Below are 19,725 nucleotides of genomic sequence, written 5' to 3'. Positions count from 1 at the left end.
CGTATCTAAAGCTCTCCAGTAAAGCCACCACAAAATACATTTGTTCTTATACTTTATGATAAAGTAGCAGTTGTGCTAGACTTTTATCTACTGTCTTTCATTGTCTCAAATTCAGACGAGGTAAAGAGAACTCGGACTTGGCTCTTAAAAGCATTCTCTGTCAAGCCTCCTATTATTTTGCACCTTTTATCTTATTACATCGACTAACTGTGGTACCCGTACTCTGGATGGAAGTTGTGTAAATTAGTTGATTAATAAAAGGTTATCTTAGAACACTAAAAGTTGTTTCCTTCATATATAATTTAAAAAGACGCCCATAAAAACAAAATGTGAAACTAAGTCTGCATGTATTGTTTCATGGGCTCAAGAAACGTTCATGCCAAATTTGGTGAAGGGCAAAGTAGTGGTAAAAACCAAAAAAAAACCGCAAATGCAAATTTGTGTATATATTTATGGACCTAATGAATCTCCATACTAATTGTAGTGAAAATCCATTCACACCTTGCGAAGTATTTAGATGGACATACACATATAGTACTATTATATTTGTATAGATGGCGCTAGTGCATTATATCTATGTGTGACGTACTTATGACGTCATAATTGCACCCCGACAATGGAGAGAAAGAGAGTTGTAGTCTACAAAGTTACTGCTGTCCTACCAGCGACATAAAATAATTTAATTTAAGAATGCAATATAAACATATAATTACATGATTAGGCTAGAAAATATATGTACAGCCGTTCGTGCATGTATATTGTTTGGTGATGGTACTAAATAAATCCAGATATACATAAAACAATCCAAATCTTGTTCAGGTTATGGCTCGACTCAGCCAAGAGGTTCCCAGATCTGTATAAATATTATGATATTGCAAATATTCATCAAGTTTGTGTTCATTAGAGGTGGGTTTCAGCTTAGTTCTGTACAGAAAAGAAAAATCATACCATGCCTAACGTTTCAATAGAAGGTTTTAAGCCACACATTTCCCATAAGAAAACTTGCATATTCCAATTTAAGAAAACACAGTCCACAAGGAGTCGGTCTGTTTTACAAATGTTATTGATAAGATAGTGCCAAGTTATTTCTGAGCTTTATTCTATCTCAATTAATTTAAGTTAGACGTCAAGTTTGCTTGAACTCGACGTGAAAACCATGTACTGAAACCTGATATACTTGAGATATGACAAGTTTTCTGGGATAATAAACATGTAACAGTGTAATGTTTTAAAAACAATTACAGTATAAAAAAAATTTAAGTGGCATAGCTTTATTTATTTAAAATTTTTTAACAAGATTAGTATGAGAATATTTTCATCTGTGTTAATAAATCATAGTTCATAAAACTGTGATAAGCCATAAATATATTGCACAAACTTATCCAATGATTTTTTTGTTATATGAGCTTCAAATTATGTTTCTTAAGAGAAGAAAACACTTAAAAAGGGCTGTGTGCTGGCCTCAGGGTTTCTCTTATTTATACAAAATGAGTTTGTACTAGGGAAGGAACAACTTTTATTATTATTAACTTCACAATAAACCAGAGACTCCTACCTCTTCCACTAAAGCACCTCTAAACTGACCATAGTCCACTACAGGACCTCACCTCTTTTATGTTAATGCAGGCCTAACAACACTATTTTTCTCTCTCCTCTCACTTCAGTTCATTTTGATTTTGCCACACATTGACACACTAAAATTTTCATTTGGCATACATTTGGGGGAAGTCTACACAAACATTAGTGGCTAGTTACCTTGTTACAAACCTTCTGTAACTACAGCTGCAGTTTTATTAATCTAATTGTATTTTATGTTCATGTTTTGCATTACGACCACCTCTACTTTAACATAACCACCAAAAGAAAACCAAGGTACTGAACTGAAACTTCACAGATAATTCTTCCCACAGACTTTGTTTCTTCTATCAAAGAAAATCTGTACATTTCTGATCTCAGTCAATACTACAGATACTAACGTTATCACAAGTTACAGTAATTTGTTCTCAATACAAAGTGTTTCCGAGTATGTTTCATAAACAAAAGTCACGTTCCATTTAAGGAATGTTTCCCTTAGCTGGCTGAAAAAACAAGTCAGCAACATACAAAATTTTACACTTCTGTACAAAGGACCAGGTTAAAAGATTTGCAAGGCAAATACATCTTTCTGTAAGAAGAGTTTATCAAATCTGTTCGGTGCCACAGCTGACGAAGCACTCGGTACAATCACGGAGGGTTAATTATTTGTCTGCCTGTATAGGGAACTAAGATAATAAGAAGTTATTAAAAACTACACCTCCGTGGAATGAATAAACAATAAGAAACAACAATAAATCATCTTTGTTATAGTGACTTCATGGAGGACATTGGGGAACATTTAAAACGAGTCTCGATTTAAAACGTTTGGTTGATAAACAAAATACTGCATCGGGCATTGCTGCCTTGGTATCACAATGACTTTCAATTCAAGTAACTGAATTATACCTAAAATAAACAAAACACTTCAAAATTACTGGTTTATAGTTAACTATGGATACTGTCACAACTTGTGTAGAGCTTTCATTGAGGAATATACATTTGCTCTACTTCTGTGAAAACCTGTAATTAACAGTTTAGTGTCTTCCCTTCTTTGTACAGTATTTCTGATCCAACATTGTATATAAAAAAAAAAAGCCATTCTCTTTGCAACGTTCACTAAAAAACTGTAACGAAGCACATGACAAAGGTACTTGAACAATTATAATAAATCCTACACACTGTTGTTTCTCTTCAGTATCGGTGTTTTTTTTTTTACAGAGGTTAAGCCTTCAGAGGTCAAAAAAAAGGAAAAAAACTAAACAAATACAGGCGTTGAAGCTTCAACTTGCATTTCATATCACTCTTAGGGCTATAAGGACCCCATCTGACCACCAAGGAAACACAAGACTAATTTTTTTCCATATACAGTTTATAAGTGCTACGATTTTTCTGTTGAACTAGACTGCCGACTGTGTTTTCCATAATTAGGTTTCAAATAATCATTCTGGGATAATGAGAACACATCTATTCTATCTTCTTTGTGGTACTGCAGGCAGCGACGTATAAAGTTCTGTAAAAGGTAAAAATCAATTACTATTATTTACATGGAGATAAATTCTGTAAAAGAAGAATTTTTACAGGTACCATTACGATAAATTTAACCTTACGTATAAAAACAGTAATGTTCCATAGAACGTATTCCAGTTTTGGTTTTTAATATTGTCAGTAACAAAAATAGATATTTATAAAAGTTCTATCTACTTTTTCTTTTCTTGAGTTTCAAAAATCTGAACATCACTTCATGTTTTCTATTTAAAACTGGGATTGTTACAGAGAATACCCAATATAGCAAGTTATTTAAGTAAAAGCCTGCCACATAATGATCTATGAATGGTTAAGTCAGTTATGTTCAGGTTCACAATGTTAGGTTCTAATGATGGTTAAATTGGTTATGTTCAGGTTGAAAATGTTGGATTCTAATGATGGTTAAGACAGTCATGTTCACGTTGAAAATGTTAGATTTTGACAATGGTTACATCTTACAATGAATAAGCCCGGTCTTGTACAATGTTATAATCTTACAATACTTACTAAAATCTGTACTGAATACATCTTTGACCATTTAATTTAGGTGTATCAGGTAATGGCTGTATTGGTCAAAGTAGTCAGGTACAAGTCTTACCATAAGAAGGTAAAACTGAGATCACTCAACTGGTACAACAAGATGCTGAAATTGTCAATGCTTTATTATGGCACTTAACAGCTCAATATAAATGAAGGTGATAGATAACACAGTTAATAATAATATTCAATCAAATGTTATTTAGATTAGTCCAATTTCTCTAACTTTTTTACACACACACAAATAACAACTTACTTTAGCCTCATTACTGACAGCAGGCTTAGCTGGAAAGTCCACTTCTGTGGCTTTAAGAATAGTGCTTTCCTCTAAGATAGTAGCCTGAGACTGGTTATGACCAAATGGCTAACAGGAAAAACAAAACAAAAACTTTGAGATACACAAGTCAGTTCTCTATGAAAAAACAAACAAACAAACAAATTATTTGGAGAAATTAAGATTAACTGAAGCATTTGCCTTCCCAAACACCCAACTGAAAGTGATCCTTACTTTTCTCCCATAAAGACATTGGTAGAAGATCACTCCTACACTCCATACATCAACTTTTGAGGAGATTTTAGGTGGATTCTTTCCAACTACAAAACATTCTGGAGGCAAGTACCTACAACACAAAACAGTAAACAGTTTTAAAAGTTGGCAAGTCTCAGCTAAAACTACAAGTAACAAGTTTTACTGTTATTTGCAAGTAATTCGATGTAACACTTCTATTATATGAGCAATATACATATGAAATGGAACAAAACTGGAAGTATGGAACAGTGGTTATTGCCCATAGCAGCAGAAAGACAAGTATCTAATAAACGGGTTTTTTACAAGAAATTCTTTGGAAAATTAAAAATGGTTTTTAGGAAGATAAAGCTTTTGATTATTCTATTATTATTTTTAATAAAGTAGTTGGTTGAAATACATAAATTATATAAAATGTCTCAGCTCAATTACAAAGACATCAGCCCTGTTTGTAAAACAAGTCTTACCATTTAAGTAAAATTTAACATGTAAATTACACTTGAAGTTAAAAGAATCACCATAAACAAGATAATTATCTGGGTGAAAACTGCACGAACTAACCAGTAAGTTCCAGCTCCCTGAGATGTCAAGTCCATTCCATATTCAGGACTATAGTTTTCATCATCCATGATCTTGCTCAATCCAAAGTCAGTAATTTTTATTTCATTACTTCCACTTCTGCTTCCCAGAAGAATGTTACCTGTGAATACAAAATTAGAAACATCATAAACACATCACTTACATATAAACTGAATGTTTAGAAACATCATAAACACATCACTTACATATAAACTGAATGTTTAGAAACATCATAAACACATCACTTACATATAAACTGAATGTTTAGAAACATCATAAACACATCACTTACATATAAACTGAATGTTTATCTTTACTAGAGTCAGTCTATAGTGATTTATCCTGTAAGCCTATTACCAATGATAATAAAGTTGGAAATCGGGAAGTCGTACATATTTACTGGATCATCAGTAATGCTAACTCTATTCCAGTCGCTAGTCTGATGCTTTAAAGTAACTTAAGATAATAAATACACATTAGGTAAAGTTTTGGAAGTACTACCTAAAATATCACAAACACTAAGTCAGTTTAAGTAAGCCATAGTTCTTACATTTTGTACCAAAAGCACTCATCACACAGACCTGATTACAAGTTTATTTGACAGTAATTTGTTTCCTTCTCAACATCAGCCCTCCTTAATCCCTAACTTAAGTTTTACATAAAAAAAGCAACAAAAATTGCTTTGCTTATTATTCACAATTAGCTATCACCACGGTTACCTGTGGGGCTGGGGCACAAGGACTATCAGCTATCACCACGGTTACCTGTGGGACTAGGGCACAAGGACTATCAGCTATCACCACGGTTACCTGTGGGACTAGGTCACAAGGACTATCAGCTATCACCACCGTTACCTGTGGGACTAGGTCACAAGGACTATCAGCTATCACCACCGTTACCTGTGGGACTAGGGCACAAGGACTATCAGCTATCACCACCGTTACCTGTGGGACTAGGGCACAAGGACTATCAGCTATCACCATGGTTATGGAAGTGTGTTTTTTGTAACTCTCATCTTCCAGACATTTAAAGATTGTTTTTAACTAACATTTTTTACATCAACATATTTATAATGATGAATGCTATGCAGAAATAAACAATTACCAGACATTTGAGAATTAGACAAAGAAAAGCACGCACCAGGTTTGAGATCGTAGTGAATAATTGGTGGTTTGATCTCATTCAAGTACCTGAGGGCATGCACCACCTGCATAATGATACAACGAGCCTCTTTCTCTGGCATGCTCTTGTGCTGTTTCAGATAGAAATCAAGGTCGTGACCATCACAGTATTCCAACACTGTGCAGAATCTATGAAAAATCAAAATGTTAATCCATCTAAAACTTAAGATATTATCAACTTCTTATCATCTAAACTTTTATTTTCTCTTGCAATTCACGTATTATGGTTATTATAGTGATTATTACTATTGGATAATTATTTATAATTACAGCGTACTTGTTTTGCTTGAAGATATCCAATTCAGACCATAAAAGAATATTTTATGTAAAAACAATTATGATCTGGTAACATACTCAAAGTTCTCATAATCACATCAGGACTGACCAAAATCTTAAAATAATAATAAAACACATGAACAAGAAGTATGATTTAATATATCTAACAGACGAAGATGTAATCAGAGCTTTCCTCTGTGGTAAAACACATTCTAGTGAAAGTACAAATGAAATATAAATGTCTTCATCCTTACTCAGTCTTACTTACGAAGCTAATGGAACTCTCGAGGAAATACTCCTCACTTGTCTGTCTAAGATGAAGTTTACCAATAGTGTTTGCAACTAGTCTTGAAGTGAAAAGTTTTAATATGAAGAACCAACATTGATGGCACTTCAATTACCCACATGAAACAACCTTTACTATTGCAGTCAACTCAACATAATTTATATAAAATTTACAAAAGCAGGGGTAATAGAAATATTTATTGATAAGGATTTGTTTTAACATTTTATATAAAGCTATCTGTAACATTGAGCTGATAGCTAGTTAACAGCATCCAATACCTACTCTTGCATATTTGTATTCAAACAGATATAGTTTACTGTCACTCTTACAAGTCTCACACACTGTGGCGGTTGTTTATAAAACAGGTTCCAACTTACAAATCCTCAGATTCACAGTCTGGGCATACTTACCACTAGGCCACTCCTGACCCATGATGATGACCCAGTGTAACCTTCTACTAACCCACTGATTGCAAGGCACTTTTACTTTTTAATGTCAGTACCTTTAGATTCACACTTCTTAAAAGAGAAACTACCACAGACAATGTATGAAGAATGTGTTATTTACGATTATAGTGAATGAACAGGAAAATAGCTCATGAAAGGCCTGAATTTATTATATAAAGTAAATATAATACAAAGTAAAAACATAATTATCAAACACTGTAGCCAAAATGAGGTAATAAAACTAAATCTTTAAATCTACTCAAATGATACAAACAACTGATATGTACATTCAAGTTACATCCAAGTTAAATCTATTCCAAACAGTCAGCCACTTTATAGTAATTATATGGATTTAAAAACATGCATACATTCACAGGATACCTAGCAGTAGAAACATTACCTACTTAGAGAAACTGTAGGCCTAACATACAGATATTATGACTACAATTTCAAAACAAGGTTCAGGTTATGCAACACAACTCACTTTCATCATTTCAGACATTTTTACAAATACTTATGTGTTTTACTTACGAGTTAGCATCTATTTCAAACACGTCATAAAGCTTCACAACTCTAGGATGGTCAAGGGCTTTGTGAATGTTGTACTCTCTCAGAGCGTGTCTAGGATAACACATACACAAAGATACAGCACAAAAAGTTTACAAAGAACTGCCTAGAATACTATGTTACAGTTAAATCATAATAGCTGAAAATGAATAGCCATTTAGTTTTTGTTTGTTTTAAATGTTTTGTCAAGGGCTGGGTACAAGTAATTTACCCAAATCAACAAGATATGTAACAGTACAAATAAATATCATTATCATATTGAAGGGTCTATTTTACTGCACCTTATAGTAAACTAAATTAATTTAGGTGTTTTACATTTTCTCTTTACAATTTTTAACAAAATTCATTACTGTAATACACATATCTCTTTCATCTTCATTAAAATTTTTAAAAATTCAAAACATGCATTTTAAACAGTTGGCTGTCTTTCTAGTCTTTACTGACTCGATGAATTTCACATTAACATTGTCAGTATACAGTCACTTTATGTAGTTGGCTGTCTTTCTAGTCTTTACTGACTCGATGAATTTCACATTAACATTGTCAGTATACAGTCACTTTATGTAGTTGGCTGTCTTTCTAGTCTTTACTGACTCGATGAATTTCACATTAACATTGTCAGTATACAGTCACTTTATGTAGTTGGCTGTCTTTCTAGTCTTTACTGACTCGATGAATTTCACATTAACATTGTCAGTATACAGTCACTTTATGTAGTTGGCAGTCTTTCTAGTCTTTACTGACTCGATGAATTTCACATTAACATTGTCAGTATACAGTCACTTTATGTAGTTGGCTGTCTTTCCAGTCTTTACTGACTTGATGCATTTCACATTAGCATTGTCAGTATACAGTCACTTTATGTTGTTGGCTGTCTTTCCAGTCTTTATTGACTCGATGAATTTCACATTAACATTGTCAGTATAGAGTCACTTTATGTAGTTGGCTGTCTTTTCAGTCTTTACTGACTTGATGCATTTCACATTAGCATTGTCAGTATACAGTCACTTTATGTAGTTGGCTGTCTTTTCAGTCTTTACTGACTTGATGCATTTCACATTAGCATTGTCAGTATACAGTCACTTTATGTTGTTGGCTGTCTTTCCAGTCTTTATTGACTCGATGAATTTCACATTAACATTGTCAGTATACAGTCACTTTATGTAGTTGGCTGTCTTTCCAGTCTTTATTGACTCGATGAATTTCACATTAACATTGTCAGTATAGAGTCACTTTATGTAGTTGGCTGTCTTTTCAGTCTTTACTGACTCAATGCATTTCACATTAACATTGTCTGTATACAGTCACTTTATGTTGTTGGCTGTCTTTCCAGTCTTTACTGACTTGATGCATTTCACATTAACATTGTCCGTGTACACTCACTTTATGTAGTTGGCTGTCTTTCCAGTCTTTACTGACTCGATGCATTTCACATTAACATTGTCAGTATACACTGACTTTATGTAGTTGACTATCTTTCCAGTCTTTATTGAGTCGATGCATTTCACATTAACATTGTCAGTATAAACTCACTTTATGTAGTTGGCTTTCTTATCATCTTTCCAGTCTTTATTGAGTTGATGTATTTTACAAGCTACGTATCGCTGCTCTTTCAAATCAAAAGCCTGATAGAAAAAAAACAAGGGTGATTGTTTAACAACCAATTAAATGAGGCCACTTACAAAACTTGTAACTATGTATACACTACATAAGAACCCCACAAAAAATGTAATAATATGGTATTTTATACAAATCCAAATGTAAAACAAGTCTTGTCACAATGAAAACTGATATATAAAACAAGTCTTGTCACAGTGAAAACTGATATCAAAACATATATTTCATTTTTTTAAATCAGCAAAACCTTCATAACGTACGAAACACAACATGCATATTATAAAATATAACTTTAAAAACATATTCAAATCAGAACAATTCTTCAATGGTTTATCTTTAAGTTAAGGTCCATTTCACAGAAGAAAGGTCTACCTCCTAACAATTCTCAAATGGTTTATCTTTAAGTTAAGGTCCATTTCACAGAAGAAAGGTCTACCTCCTAACAATTTTCAACTGGTTTATCTTTAAGTTAAGGTCCATTTCACAGAAGAAAGGTCTACCTCCTAACAATTTTCAACTGGTTTATCTTTAAGTTAAGGTCCATTTCACAGAAGAAAGGTCTACCTCCTAACAATTTTCAACTGGTTTATCTTTAAGTTAAGGTCCATTGCACAGAAGAAAGGTCTACCTCCTAATAATTCTCAACTGAAGAGTTTAATAATGTAATGTTTTCTTTCTTCACACACAAACATGTGGAAAAGAATTCTGGTGTTCTGTGGTGCTGTATGCAATTACGATTTTTATTATTCCTGGTCTAAGAATTCTTTGTTTGTTCAAGTGAAACTAACCCATAATATTCACTATTTAGATTGTCTGGATCTAGTTTTCTGTAATAAAATTTACTTGAATTTTCATTTGTCCTACCCAGTTTTTTAACACCCAGTTACTTTGTAGAAAATTTAAGAAACTAACACCAAAAATCATAAATTAGTTCCAGATGTTTCCTTACAACTTGTTAGTTGAGTACAGGTTTTCTGATTACAACTTGTTAGTTGAGTACAGATTTTCTGAAATATTTATGGGTCAATCCTGAGAGTTACAACAAAAAGTTATCTCCCACCTGCCTCAAAATCTCAACACATTTAGAAATAAAACAAATAATTATGCTTTTTTGTTAGTTTTTTTAAAAAACTGGATAATTAAGTAAGAACAGAGAGAGAACCACTGAAAGCTCACTAAATTAAGTATTTTCTGATTGGTTCTCTATGAAGACTGTTTTTTCAAAGGGATTTAAAAACAAAGGATAATTATATACAAGTGTAAAATTCAAAGTGTAAACAAAAAACCTTCTGTTACAGTACTACATTATCTGAACACTATTACCTTGTGCTCTCATGACAATTCTAGTGAAGTTTTATTTGGTAGTCATGACATTTTGAAAGCTACTCTGTTCATTCTTGTTTTTAAATCTAAAATATATCAATGAACTAGATCTATAAGATTACCCTCAGTATTAACATCAACAAACTGGATTGACCCTTAACGACACCCGGTTCCTAGCATGAACCAACTGGATTGACCCTTAACGACACCCGATTCCTAGCATGAACAAACTGGATTGACCCTTAACGACACCCGGTTCCTAGCATGAACCAACTGGATTGACCCTTAACGACACCCGGTTCCTAGCATGAACCAACTGGATTGACCCTTAACGACACCCGGTTCCTAGCATGAACCAACTGGATTAACCCTTAACGACACCAGGTTTCTAGTATTAACAAACTGGTTAACCCTTAACGACACCAGGTTTCTAGTATTAACAAACTGGTTAACCCTTAACGACACCAGGTTTCTAGTATTAACAAACTGGTTAAACTTAACGACACCAGGTTTCTATTCTTACTTTGTGTACTTCACTGAAGCCTCCTTTTCCCAGCAAGATCAGCAGTAAATATTTATCTATCAGAACAGTGTGGTTACTAAACCTGAAAAACAAACACAAGTAACTGTTTTACTAACACATGAAAGTTTAGTCATCACCTCACACTGTAAATAAAGATCACACACTCATTTCAAATCAAACACATTTCTTTAGAAAATGTACCTTAATATTCCACAGATTCAAAGATTATAATCCTTAAGTTATTTTACACTTGTGTTTTATAAATCTTTTTTTTTTTTGGAACAGTTTAAATTTCAGTTTTTAATGTAAGTAAAAACAGAATCTTAAGCACGTGACAACCAGCCATGATGCCAACAGTTTGCTTCACAAAACAGGTCAAGAAAATTTCTGCACATAACTGAATAAATCTAGTGGTGTTTTTATCAGCAATCTCCAAACATGAGAGAATAAACCTAGTCATATGATCAAGACAGAACATGAGCCTAGAACAGATCAGGTGAGAAAAATAACAGATTTAATAACTTGTATATAAAAACTACTGTCCTAGTCTGAATTGCTGGCTTATAAGATAAGAAAACAATGCCAAGCTGGTAAAAAGTATTATTATTACAAAAACAATGAAATCAGTGGGTTAACACATGCATCATAACATGAAACAACAGTGGTTTTCACTAAGATATACTGATCAGATTCAAATGTTCTGTCCAAGTTTTGTCATACAACATATGCATACAAATGAAACCAAACACACACACATACATTTGACAATCTACAGTACCATATATGTATGTAAGTAACTGTTACCAAAATAGTTTAATGTCTTTAGTACACTACACAAGTCTTAACTCCTACCTCGACTGGTCCTCATTGTGTATTCTCTTCAGTTCCCGGATGTGGAGGTTCCGTTCCCGTTCCAGTTTCTCCAGCTCCATCTGGAGATCTGTGTCCTCCTTCTTCAGTGCTGCCTGTCGTAATTTTAATATCTCCTCTTGTTCGTAGTAATTGTACCAACTCAGTCTGAAATGTACAGAAATGTCTCCTGGTTCATTAATATCACACAAAGTTATTATAAAGACAGGACAGCTTCAAATTATTTCTGTGGCAGTTTATGTAAGAAACACAATCATCAAATGGTGAATAGGAGAGGTCTGAACAATGATTTGTAAGTATTCAATATGCAAATGATCTTCATTATATCTAATTCTATACCAGTAAAATAATTCATGTTGAACTAACCTGTCTTTGAACAACTTTATTTACTTACACAATATACAATATCATATTCAAATCCTACATACCTTATTCTAACACTTATAATAATATACCCAAAATAATAATAATTGTTCCATAGGATTGTATGGAAAATACTTAAGTAAGCAACACTGTCTTGCGAGAGAGAAAATTCCTTCCTACCAAGAATATGTTAAACTCTTGTTACAAACTAGTAAACAAGAAAGGAGGACATTGTACACCAGTTGTAACTCCAGCTAATACAATTATCACAAGTCAAGAGACTGTACCAGACACTTAACTTTCAAGTCAATGTACAAAGTTAATAATCATTGCAGTAATGTTGTGTTGACCAGTCAACTGTTATGCTGCTATAATGGCTATTATCAAACTGTTTTTATAAATTCAACTATTATTCCACAGCATACTTTACAGAAAGAAAAATCACAGCTTCAAGCCTAAAATATTTGGGTTTCAATTTATCAAGCTTGCTATTTCTGTTGTTTATTAAGTGGTTATCATCTGGAGATTTTGTGAAACAGTTTTTATAAGTACACTGGATTTATATTGTTCTAATTTATTTTTTAATTAGAAGATTAGAAATAATATTAAAACAACAGGTCCCAGGTTGTGGTCCCTGGGAAGGCTGCATAATTATAAAAAGAAAGCACAACATATAGGTTCTATTGTGATCCACTGAGGTATCGCAGGTGGTCCACTAAAAGATGAATAACCATTGTAAATATTTCATATATATTGTCCAATAAACTAAAAGAAAACAAGGATTGTTTGTTGTTAAGAGAAAAGCTACACAATAGGCTATCTATGATGTGCCCACCATGGGTACTGAAACCCAGAGGGGGTGAGGGCCATTGAAGAGATACCAGTTCTTATATTACAAATACAATCTTATAAATATTTAGAACTGTGTCATTACAGAATAAAACAATGTTGTCATTTAAAACTGTGTCACTACAGAATAAAACAATGTGTCATTTAGAACTGTGTCACTACAGAATAAAACAATGTGTCATTTAGAACTGTGTCACTACAGAATAAAACAATGTGTCATTTAGAACTGTGTCACTACAGAATAAAACAATGTGTCATTTAGAACTGTGTCACTACAGAATAAAACAATGTGTCATTTAGAACTGTGTCATTACAGAATAAAACAATGTTGTCATTTAGAACTGTGTCACTACAGAATAAAACAATGTGTCATTAAGAACTGTGTCATTACAGAATAAAACAATGTGTCATTAAGAACTGTGTCATTACAGAATAAAATTTTAACTATGGTATTGATGTGTTATTCAACATTGGTTTTCTAGACAGCAGAGTAAATAATCAGAGTGTTACAAATAACTGTAGAATTATCAGATAGTTTTGAAAGTTACCTCAAGTGTCACATTTCTACAATTTTTTTCATGTGTGTACCATGAACTTACATTTATACAGTCATTCCTTATAACATAGTTTTAAACCTTGAAACATGTTATTACTGTTTAAAAAATAAATGAGTATATCTCACTCCTTTGGTGGCTCTGGTTTCAAGAAATCCCCATTGGTCAGACTAGTGGAACTCCCATTAGTACTCTTTCCTTTCTGTTGAGCTGTACTCGGTTTCTTCTTACATAGCAACTTACGTTGACGTTCCATTTCTTCTCTTTCCGTTGTAATGTGCTCTTGTTTCCTAAAGAGGTTGGCAGTGTAGTAACCAGTGGTCAGAACAGTTAAAAACTACCTGAAGCTACATGGCTATTAGTTTCACTGGATACATTGTTAATAATTTCCACTAAAACAAGGTTCAATTTTATTTATATCTACACAATTAATGAGCAATTTTAAATTTTAAACTTTTAAGTGCCATGTTAGTGGTACAACCTCTGGGACTGTCACCTCATAGTTACTTAAAACAGTAAAGAAAACAACACAATTCACTGCTAATTTATTACCAAAACTCAATATAATGATAAAAATAGGTACCAGGAAATCATCCTTACCAAACAAACATACATTTAGAATACAAGCAAGTAATACACATCCTAGCTCTTACTTTATCAACTCAGTGAAGGCATGACCATCTACCCAGTTCTCTACAAAAGATGCTCCTTGCCTCTGGGGTACAAACTGACCTAGTCTTAGCCTATTCTCCATACATCTTTGTCTGGCTTGTTTCTTCTCAATCATGGACTATGGAGTTAGAAACCAAAATCATTATAAATTTTGGTTGACATAAACAAATTTAAAATTAACAGGGAAAAAGAAATTACATCATGAAGCTGGACATTCCTTGTTTTCTATATGAAATATACAATCAAAGGAAGTTATTATCATAACACAAACATTCTTGAACAAAAAAAATATGAAAAAGTGGATGGTCATTTTTGGAATTTTTTTTTTTTCTTCAAATACAGGGAGCAGTCAAATTAATTTAGTAATTTAAAACGTTTATTTTGTAATATAATAACTATTTCAATTTGAAATTGTATGTTACTGATTAAAAGCATAACTTGTAGTTCTAAACTTAATAAACTGTTTTAACTCTTAAGTTGCCAAGTGAGGACATAAAATGAAGTTTCCAATCATTCAATTTTGAAGACATGAAAGTATAGTTAAAGATGGAAACTACAAAATTAATAGATGTTTACCTTGTCTCCTGAAAATCTAACTTCATTTAGACCTAACATTTACAATTTAAATTAAGAATCTTTATAAAATGGTAAAACATAGCATAGAAATGTTGACTTTAAACCATCTGTAACTCCACAGACCAGAAAAGAAATAGATTAAAAAATACAAACATTTTAATATAAAACGTAACATTCAGTTTCATAAAAAAAAACAATCGAATTTCGCTGTTCAAATGAGTGATATTTATGAGCAACATGAACACCCCATGCAGTATACAGAGTCACAAGTTCAACAGAATTAATATACAACCATCGAAGTATAGTAGTACCATTGCTCATTATGGTGTTTATCTAACACAAAATGTTTGATGTTGGAATACACTTACCTTTTCTATAAGTAGTTGTTTAGTTACTTCTGTACTCTTTTTGATTTGTTCTTTATGTTTTTCTATAAGTTTTTGTTGAGCTTGTACTTGTCTTTTCAGTTCTTCACTAGCCTGTAACAATCATTGTTAAGTAACTTTAATGTTATCAAAAGAAGGAAGGATTTATAATAATAATCCTAAATTTCCAAAATAAGATAAAAACACAAATAACAGAGAAAGATGACAACTGTTACAAATAACAACTAAAATAATTCCCATTATTAGTGGTAAATCAAAATTCTTGAATAAAAAACTTTCTTAGAGCACAAAAACCGAACCATAGTGGCAAAAGAGTCAGTCAATGTTATGACTGCAAGTATTGCTAACAGACAAAACAATGCACCTAATCTTTATATATGTAAGAACAGTAATACTTAATTAGCTAAACCTATCAGTGAGTTGATTTTCATTATGAAGCTAAGTTTGTTATTCAACAAACTATTTACGTTAATGTAACAAAGATACTGACTGACAACTTGAAGCTAAGTTTGTTAGTCAACAAACTATTTACGTTAATGTAACAGAAAGATACCAACTGACAACTTGAAGCTAAGTTTATTATTCAACAAACTATTTACGTTAATGTAACAGAAAGATACCAACTGACAACTTGAAGCTAAGTTTATTATTCAACAAACTATTTACGTTAATGTAACAGAAAGATATCAGCTGACAACTTGAAGCTAAGTTTGTTAGTCAACAAACTATTTACGTTAATGTAACAGAAAGATACCAACTGACAACTTGAAGCTAAGTTTATTATTCAACAAACTATTTACGTTAATGTAACAGAAAGATACCAACCGACAACTTACCCTTTTTAATTCGTCTATTTTCTTATCCTTCATTTCTAAATCCATTGCTGACTTGCTTTCTAATTCTGTTATCTTATTTATAGTGAGATCCGTCTGAATTGACCTGTGGCAGACCTGACCTGCTCTTTGTACTGGAACAACCATATTTGAAAAATCTAAACTGGTATTTACAGAGGGTGAACTCAACTGGTTACCCTAGATGTAGACAGTCAAAAATAATTGGTATAAGATCTCACGTCTTTTGTTGTACAATTTATACAAAGAGTTATAACATCACTTCTCATTATAGTCAACAAATAACATTTCTCTTGTCATACAAATACCCACAAATCAAAATTATAATCCTTGACAGTATAAACGTTTGGAGTTGAGCAGGATTTTCATAGATATTAAAGTAACTGTTAACCCTACTTATGCTATTTATTACCAGAGAGTTCCACATTATCTATTATAATAATGTTCAGCTGTTGTCTGCCCTGCAAATAAATACACCTTACTATTTAAATGGACATATGTGGTACTTTATTTCAATGAAGAGAAATGGAGGGCAGATGTAAATATACTTTGGTAGACATTTTGTACAATAAAATATTAAAATCTATCAGTGGATTTAAAAAGGTCCAATGGCAGGTCATACAATATTATTACAGGATTAAATATTGATTGTATTAAGTACTATAAAACTTTGCTTCCAATTAAACACATGCGAAAAATGCACACAAGTTATCATTTTATCTCTCTATCAAATACAAGTTGTACTTAATAAAGTCTTATGTAATGTTAGGCCTAAGTTTAGTGGTCTTGTAGATTTTGATGTTTGCAGTTGGATTTCTTTTGTATTTTATTAGAAATCTTATATTTATAGAAGTGCTATTACAATAAGGATGCTAATTAGACTGCATGTTTTGTAAATCTGTGCCAAATATTCAACATAGTTACGTTGTCTGTGTAAAGAAGTGCACAATTTTAATTTAAATGTTGACCATATAGGAAACTCAAGCAGAAATGAGTGGAATTGAAATATTGACGTTACTTTTGTTTAGATTTAATTATCAGAGACCCACGAACAGTCAGGGACATATTAGCAACCTAACGTATTAAAGTGAAAAATGTCATTAAAATGGTAAAGGGTTCACACAAACCACCTACCAAGAGCCGCACAGTAAAGGGTTCACACAAACCTCCTCTCATGAGCCGCACAGTAAAGGGTTCACACAAACCTCCTCCCATGAGCCGCACAGTAAAGGGTTCACACAAACCTCCTCCCATGAGCCGCACAGTAAAGGGTTCACACAAACTTCCTACCAAGAGCCGCACAGTCAAGGGTTCACACAAACCTCCTACCAAGAGCCGCACAGTCAAGGGTTCACACAAACCTCCTACCAAGAGCCGCACAGTCAAGGGTTCACACAAACCTCCTACCAAGAGCCGCACAGTCAAGGGTTCACACAAACCTCCTACCAAGAGCCGCACAGTCAAGGGTTCACACAAACCTCCTACCATGAGCCGCACAGTCAAGGGTTCACACAAACCTCCTACCATGAGTCGTACAGTCAAGGGTTCACACAAACCTCCTACCATGAGCCGCACAGTAAAGGGTTCACACAAACCTCCTCCCATGAGTCGTACAGTAAAGGGTTCACACAAACCTCCTCCCATGAGTCGTACAGTAAAGGGTTCACACAAACCTCCTACCAAGAGCCACACAGTCAAGATTTCACACAAACCTCCTACCAAGAGCCACACAGTCAAGATTTCACACAAACCTCCTACCAAGAGCTGCACAGTCAAGGGTTCACACAAACCTCCTACCAAGAGCCGTACAGTAAAGGGTTCACACAAACCTCCTACCAAGAGCCGTACAGTAAAGGGTTCACACAAACCTCCTACCAAGAGCCGTACAGTAAAGGGTTCACACAAACCTCCTACCAAGAGCCGTACAGTCAAGGGTTCACACAAACCTCCTACCAAGAGCCGTACAGTGAAGGGTTCATACAAACCTCCTACCAATAACTGTATAGTTAATCATTAGAAAAAATGAGTTAAACTATTCTACATCTTTCTCAGTAAAGAAATCAGGTTTATTTATTTTAAGTAAAATATTTGGAAAGATGTTACACATCAAACTTTGAGGTGAAAACAATTGAAATTTCTCCCTTGTTTGTTTTAGGATCTAACCCTGAAAGAGTGCGTTATAAATCCACTTGTTTAATAGCCTTTAAACTAATCAGGCAGATGAGTTCTAAGGTATTGCACAGTTCAACAGGCGCTGCTGAAAGACAACACTGCAAAAATATTTAATTAAACAACTAAAGGTATTTTACAGTAAACCACAGATATTATATCCTAGTAATTCTAACAGAATGAACATCGGAGTTAATTAAATGTAAAGTCTATGTCATTAATTAATTAAAATCGGTTTTCTTTACTATGTAGAAAGGATATAAAAACTGATGGCAGAATACAATATTTAACAAAGTAACAATGGTTTAGATATTGTATCCTATCTACACAAAAAGTAACTTAATTATACCAGTAATTTCTTCACTTACAAAAAACCAACTTAGAGTTTAGTAATAACTAATTTTGTATAATGGCTTTGTTTTTTTTATTAACGGCTGTTATGAAAAGATTAATTTAAACCACCTTGTGTGTAAAAAAAAAAAAATAAAAAAAAAATATATATATATATATAAACATTAAAAGAAAATACACCACAAGTATCTAATTGTAGTAACGTGAGTTTCATCTACTATTTACTACCAATAAAAGCTCTCACCTGTTAAACTGTTTCTCAAGTTCTGAAAGTAAAATGTTAAGAATAATAAAACTGACCCTAAACACACTAAGAATCCTGTGAAATTTATATTAATTCACTCAGAGAATTTTGTTTTCTGATTCTACAATGAAGTTTTATTACAAATTAAAAAATACCAAGCACCAGGTAAAATAACTGTGTAATTAACCAGAGGATCTTGGTATTTAATATTAATAAACTGGAATTAAAAATAACTATAACAAGCTTCTACAAGTTCAAAATTTCTTGAAATTGACTGCATTATAAACTTTTATATGCTCAAACTGATAACTATTCTCATTAACATGTACATTTATTTATCTATAAAATTATATGGATGTGTGTGAAATTCATGTTTTAAAATGAAAAATCTTCTCAGAATTCTATAAGTAACGAATTATTTTCTTATGATTAAAAAAAATTTTTAAATCAAATATTGACTGTCCTAAGAGTATTCAATCTTTAGACCCAAAGAATGGGAAAAACTGGATTTTAACCTACATACCATAAAAATACCTTGAGAGGTTGGAGACTTAGAGCCACCATACCGACTAGGACTGAGGCCTTGATGCTGTAAGAGAAACATGGTTTGGTTTTATATTTTGAGCAAAGCTACACGAGGGATATCTGCACTAGTCATCCCTAATTTATCAGTAAAAGACTAGATGGAAGATTGCTAGTCATCACCACCCTCTGTCACCTCTTGGGCTATTCTTTTACCAATGAATAGTGGGATTGACTGTCACATTATAACACCCCCACAGCTGAAAGAGCAAGCACGTTTGGTGTAATGGGAATTCAAACCCGTGATCCTCGGATTACGAGTCAAGTGCCCTAACCACCTGGCTATGCTGGATCAGAG

General features: G+C 33.0%; 1 protein-coding gene across 5 annotated transcripts in view; it reads right to left on the bottom strand.

Annotated features, from left to right (window-relative positions):
* Nucleotides 1-1,255: 1,255 nt before the first annotated feature.
* LOC143234608 (serine/threonine-protein kinase tousled-like 1) overlaps nucleotides 1,256-19,725 on the bottom strand; it is a 39,622-nt gene continuing 21,152 nt past the window's right edge. For all 5 annotated transcript variants that reach the window (XM_076472079.1, XM_076472080.1, XM_076472078.1 and 2 more), the window contains 14 exons: nucleotides 19,369-19,434; nucleotides 16,067-16,261; nucleotides 15,213-15,323; nucleotides 14,250-14,386; nucleotides 13,725-13,886; nucleotides 11,813-11,977; nucleotides 10,961-11,042; nucleotides 9,031-9,122; nucleotides 7,462-7,551; nucleotides 5,882-6,051; nucleotides 4,724-4,862; nucleotides 4,145-4,256; nucleotides 3,893-4,000; nucleotides 1,256-3,085 (listed from right to left, as the gene is read on the bottom strand). In XM_076472079.1, the coding sequence (XP_076328194.1) occupies nucleotides 2,954-3,085; nucleotides 3,893-4,000; nucleotides 4,145-4,256; nucleotides 4,724-4,862; nucleotides 5,882-6,051; nucleotides 7,462-7,551; nucleotides 9,031-9,122; nucleotides 10,961-11,042; nucleotides 11,813-11,977; nucleotides 13,725-13,886; nucleotides 14,250-14,386; nucleotides 15,213-15,323; nucleotides 16,067-16,261; nucleotides 19,369-19,434 (1,761 nt within the window). In that variant the 3' untranslated portion in view covers nucleotides 1,256-2,953. The remainder of the gene's footprint in view (nucleotides 3,086-3,892; nucleotides 4,001-4,144; nucleotides 4,257-4,723; nucleotides 4,863-5,881; nucleotides 6,052-7,461; nucleotides 7,552-9,030; nucleotides 9,123-10,960; nucleotides 11,043-11,812; nucleotides 11,978-13,724; nucleotides 13,887-14,249; nucleotides 14,387-15,212; nucleotides 15,324-16,066; nucleotides 16,262-19,368; nucleotides 19,435-19,725) is intronic.

Source organism: Tachypleus tridentatus, chromosome 12, assembly GCF_004210375.1.
Source record: "Tachypleus tridentatus isolate NWPU-2018 chromosome 12, ASM421037v1, whole genome shotgun sequence".
NCBI classification, from domain to species: domain Eukaryota; kingdom Metazoa; phylum Arthropoda; class Merostomata; order Xiphosura; family Limulidae; genus Tachypleus; species Tachypleus tridentatus.
The sequence above is the reverse complement of the archived record's forward strand: the minus strand, read 5'-3'. Positions and strand labels throughout refer to the sequence as shown.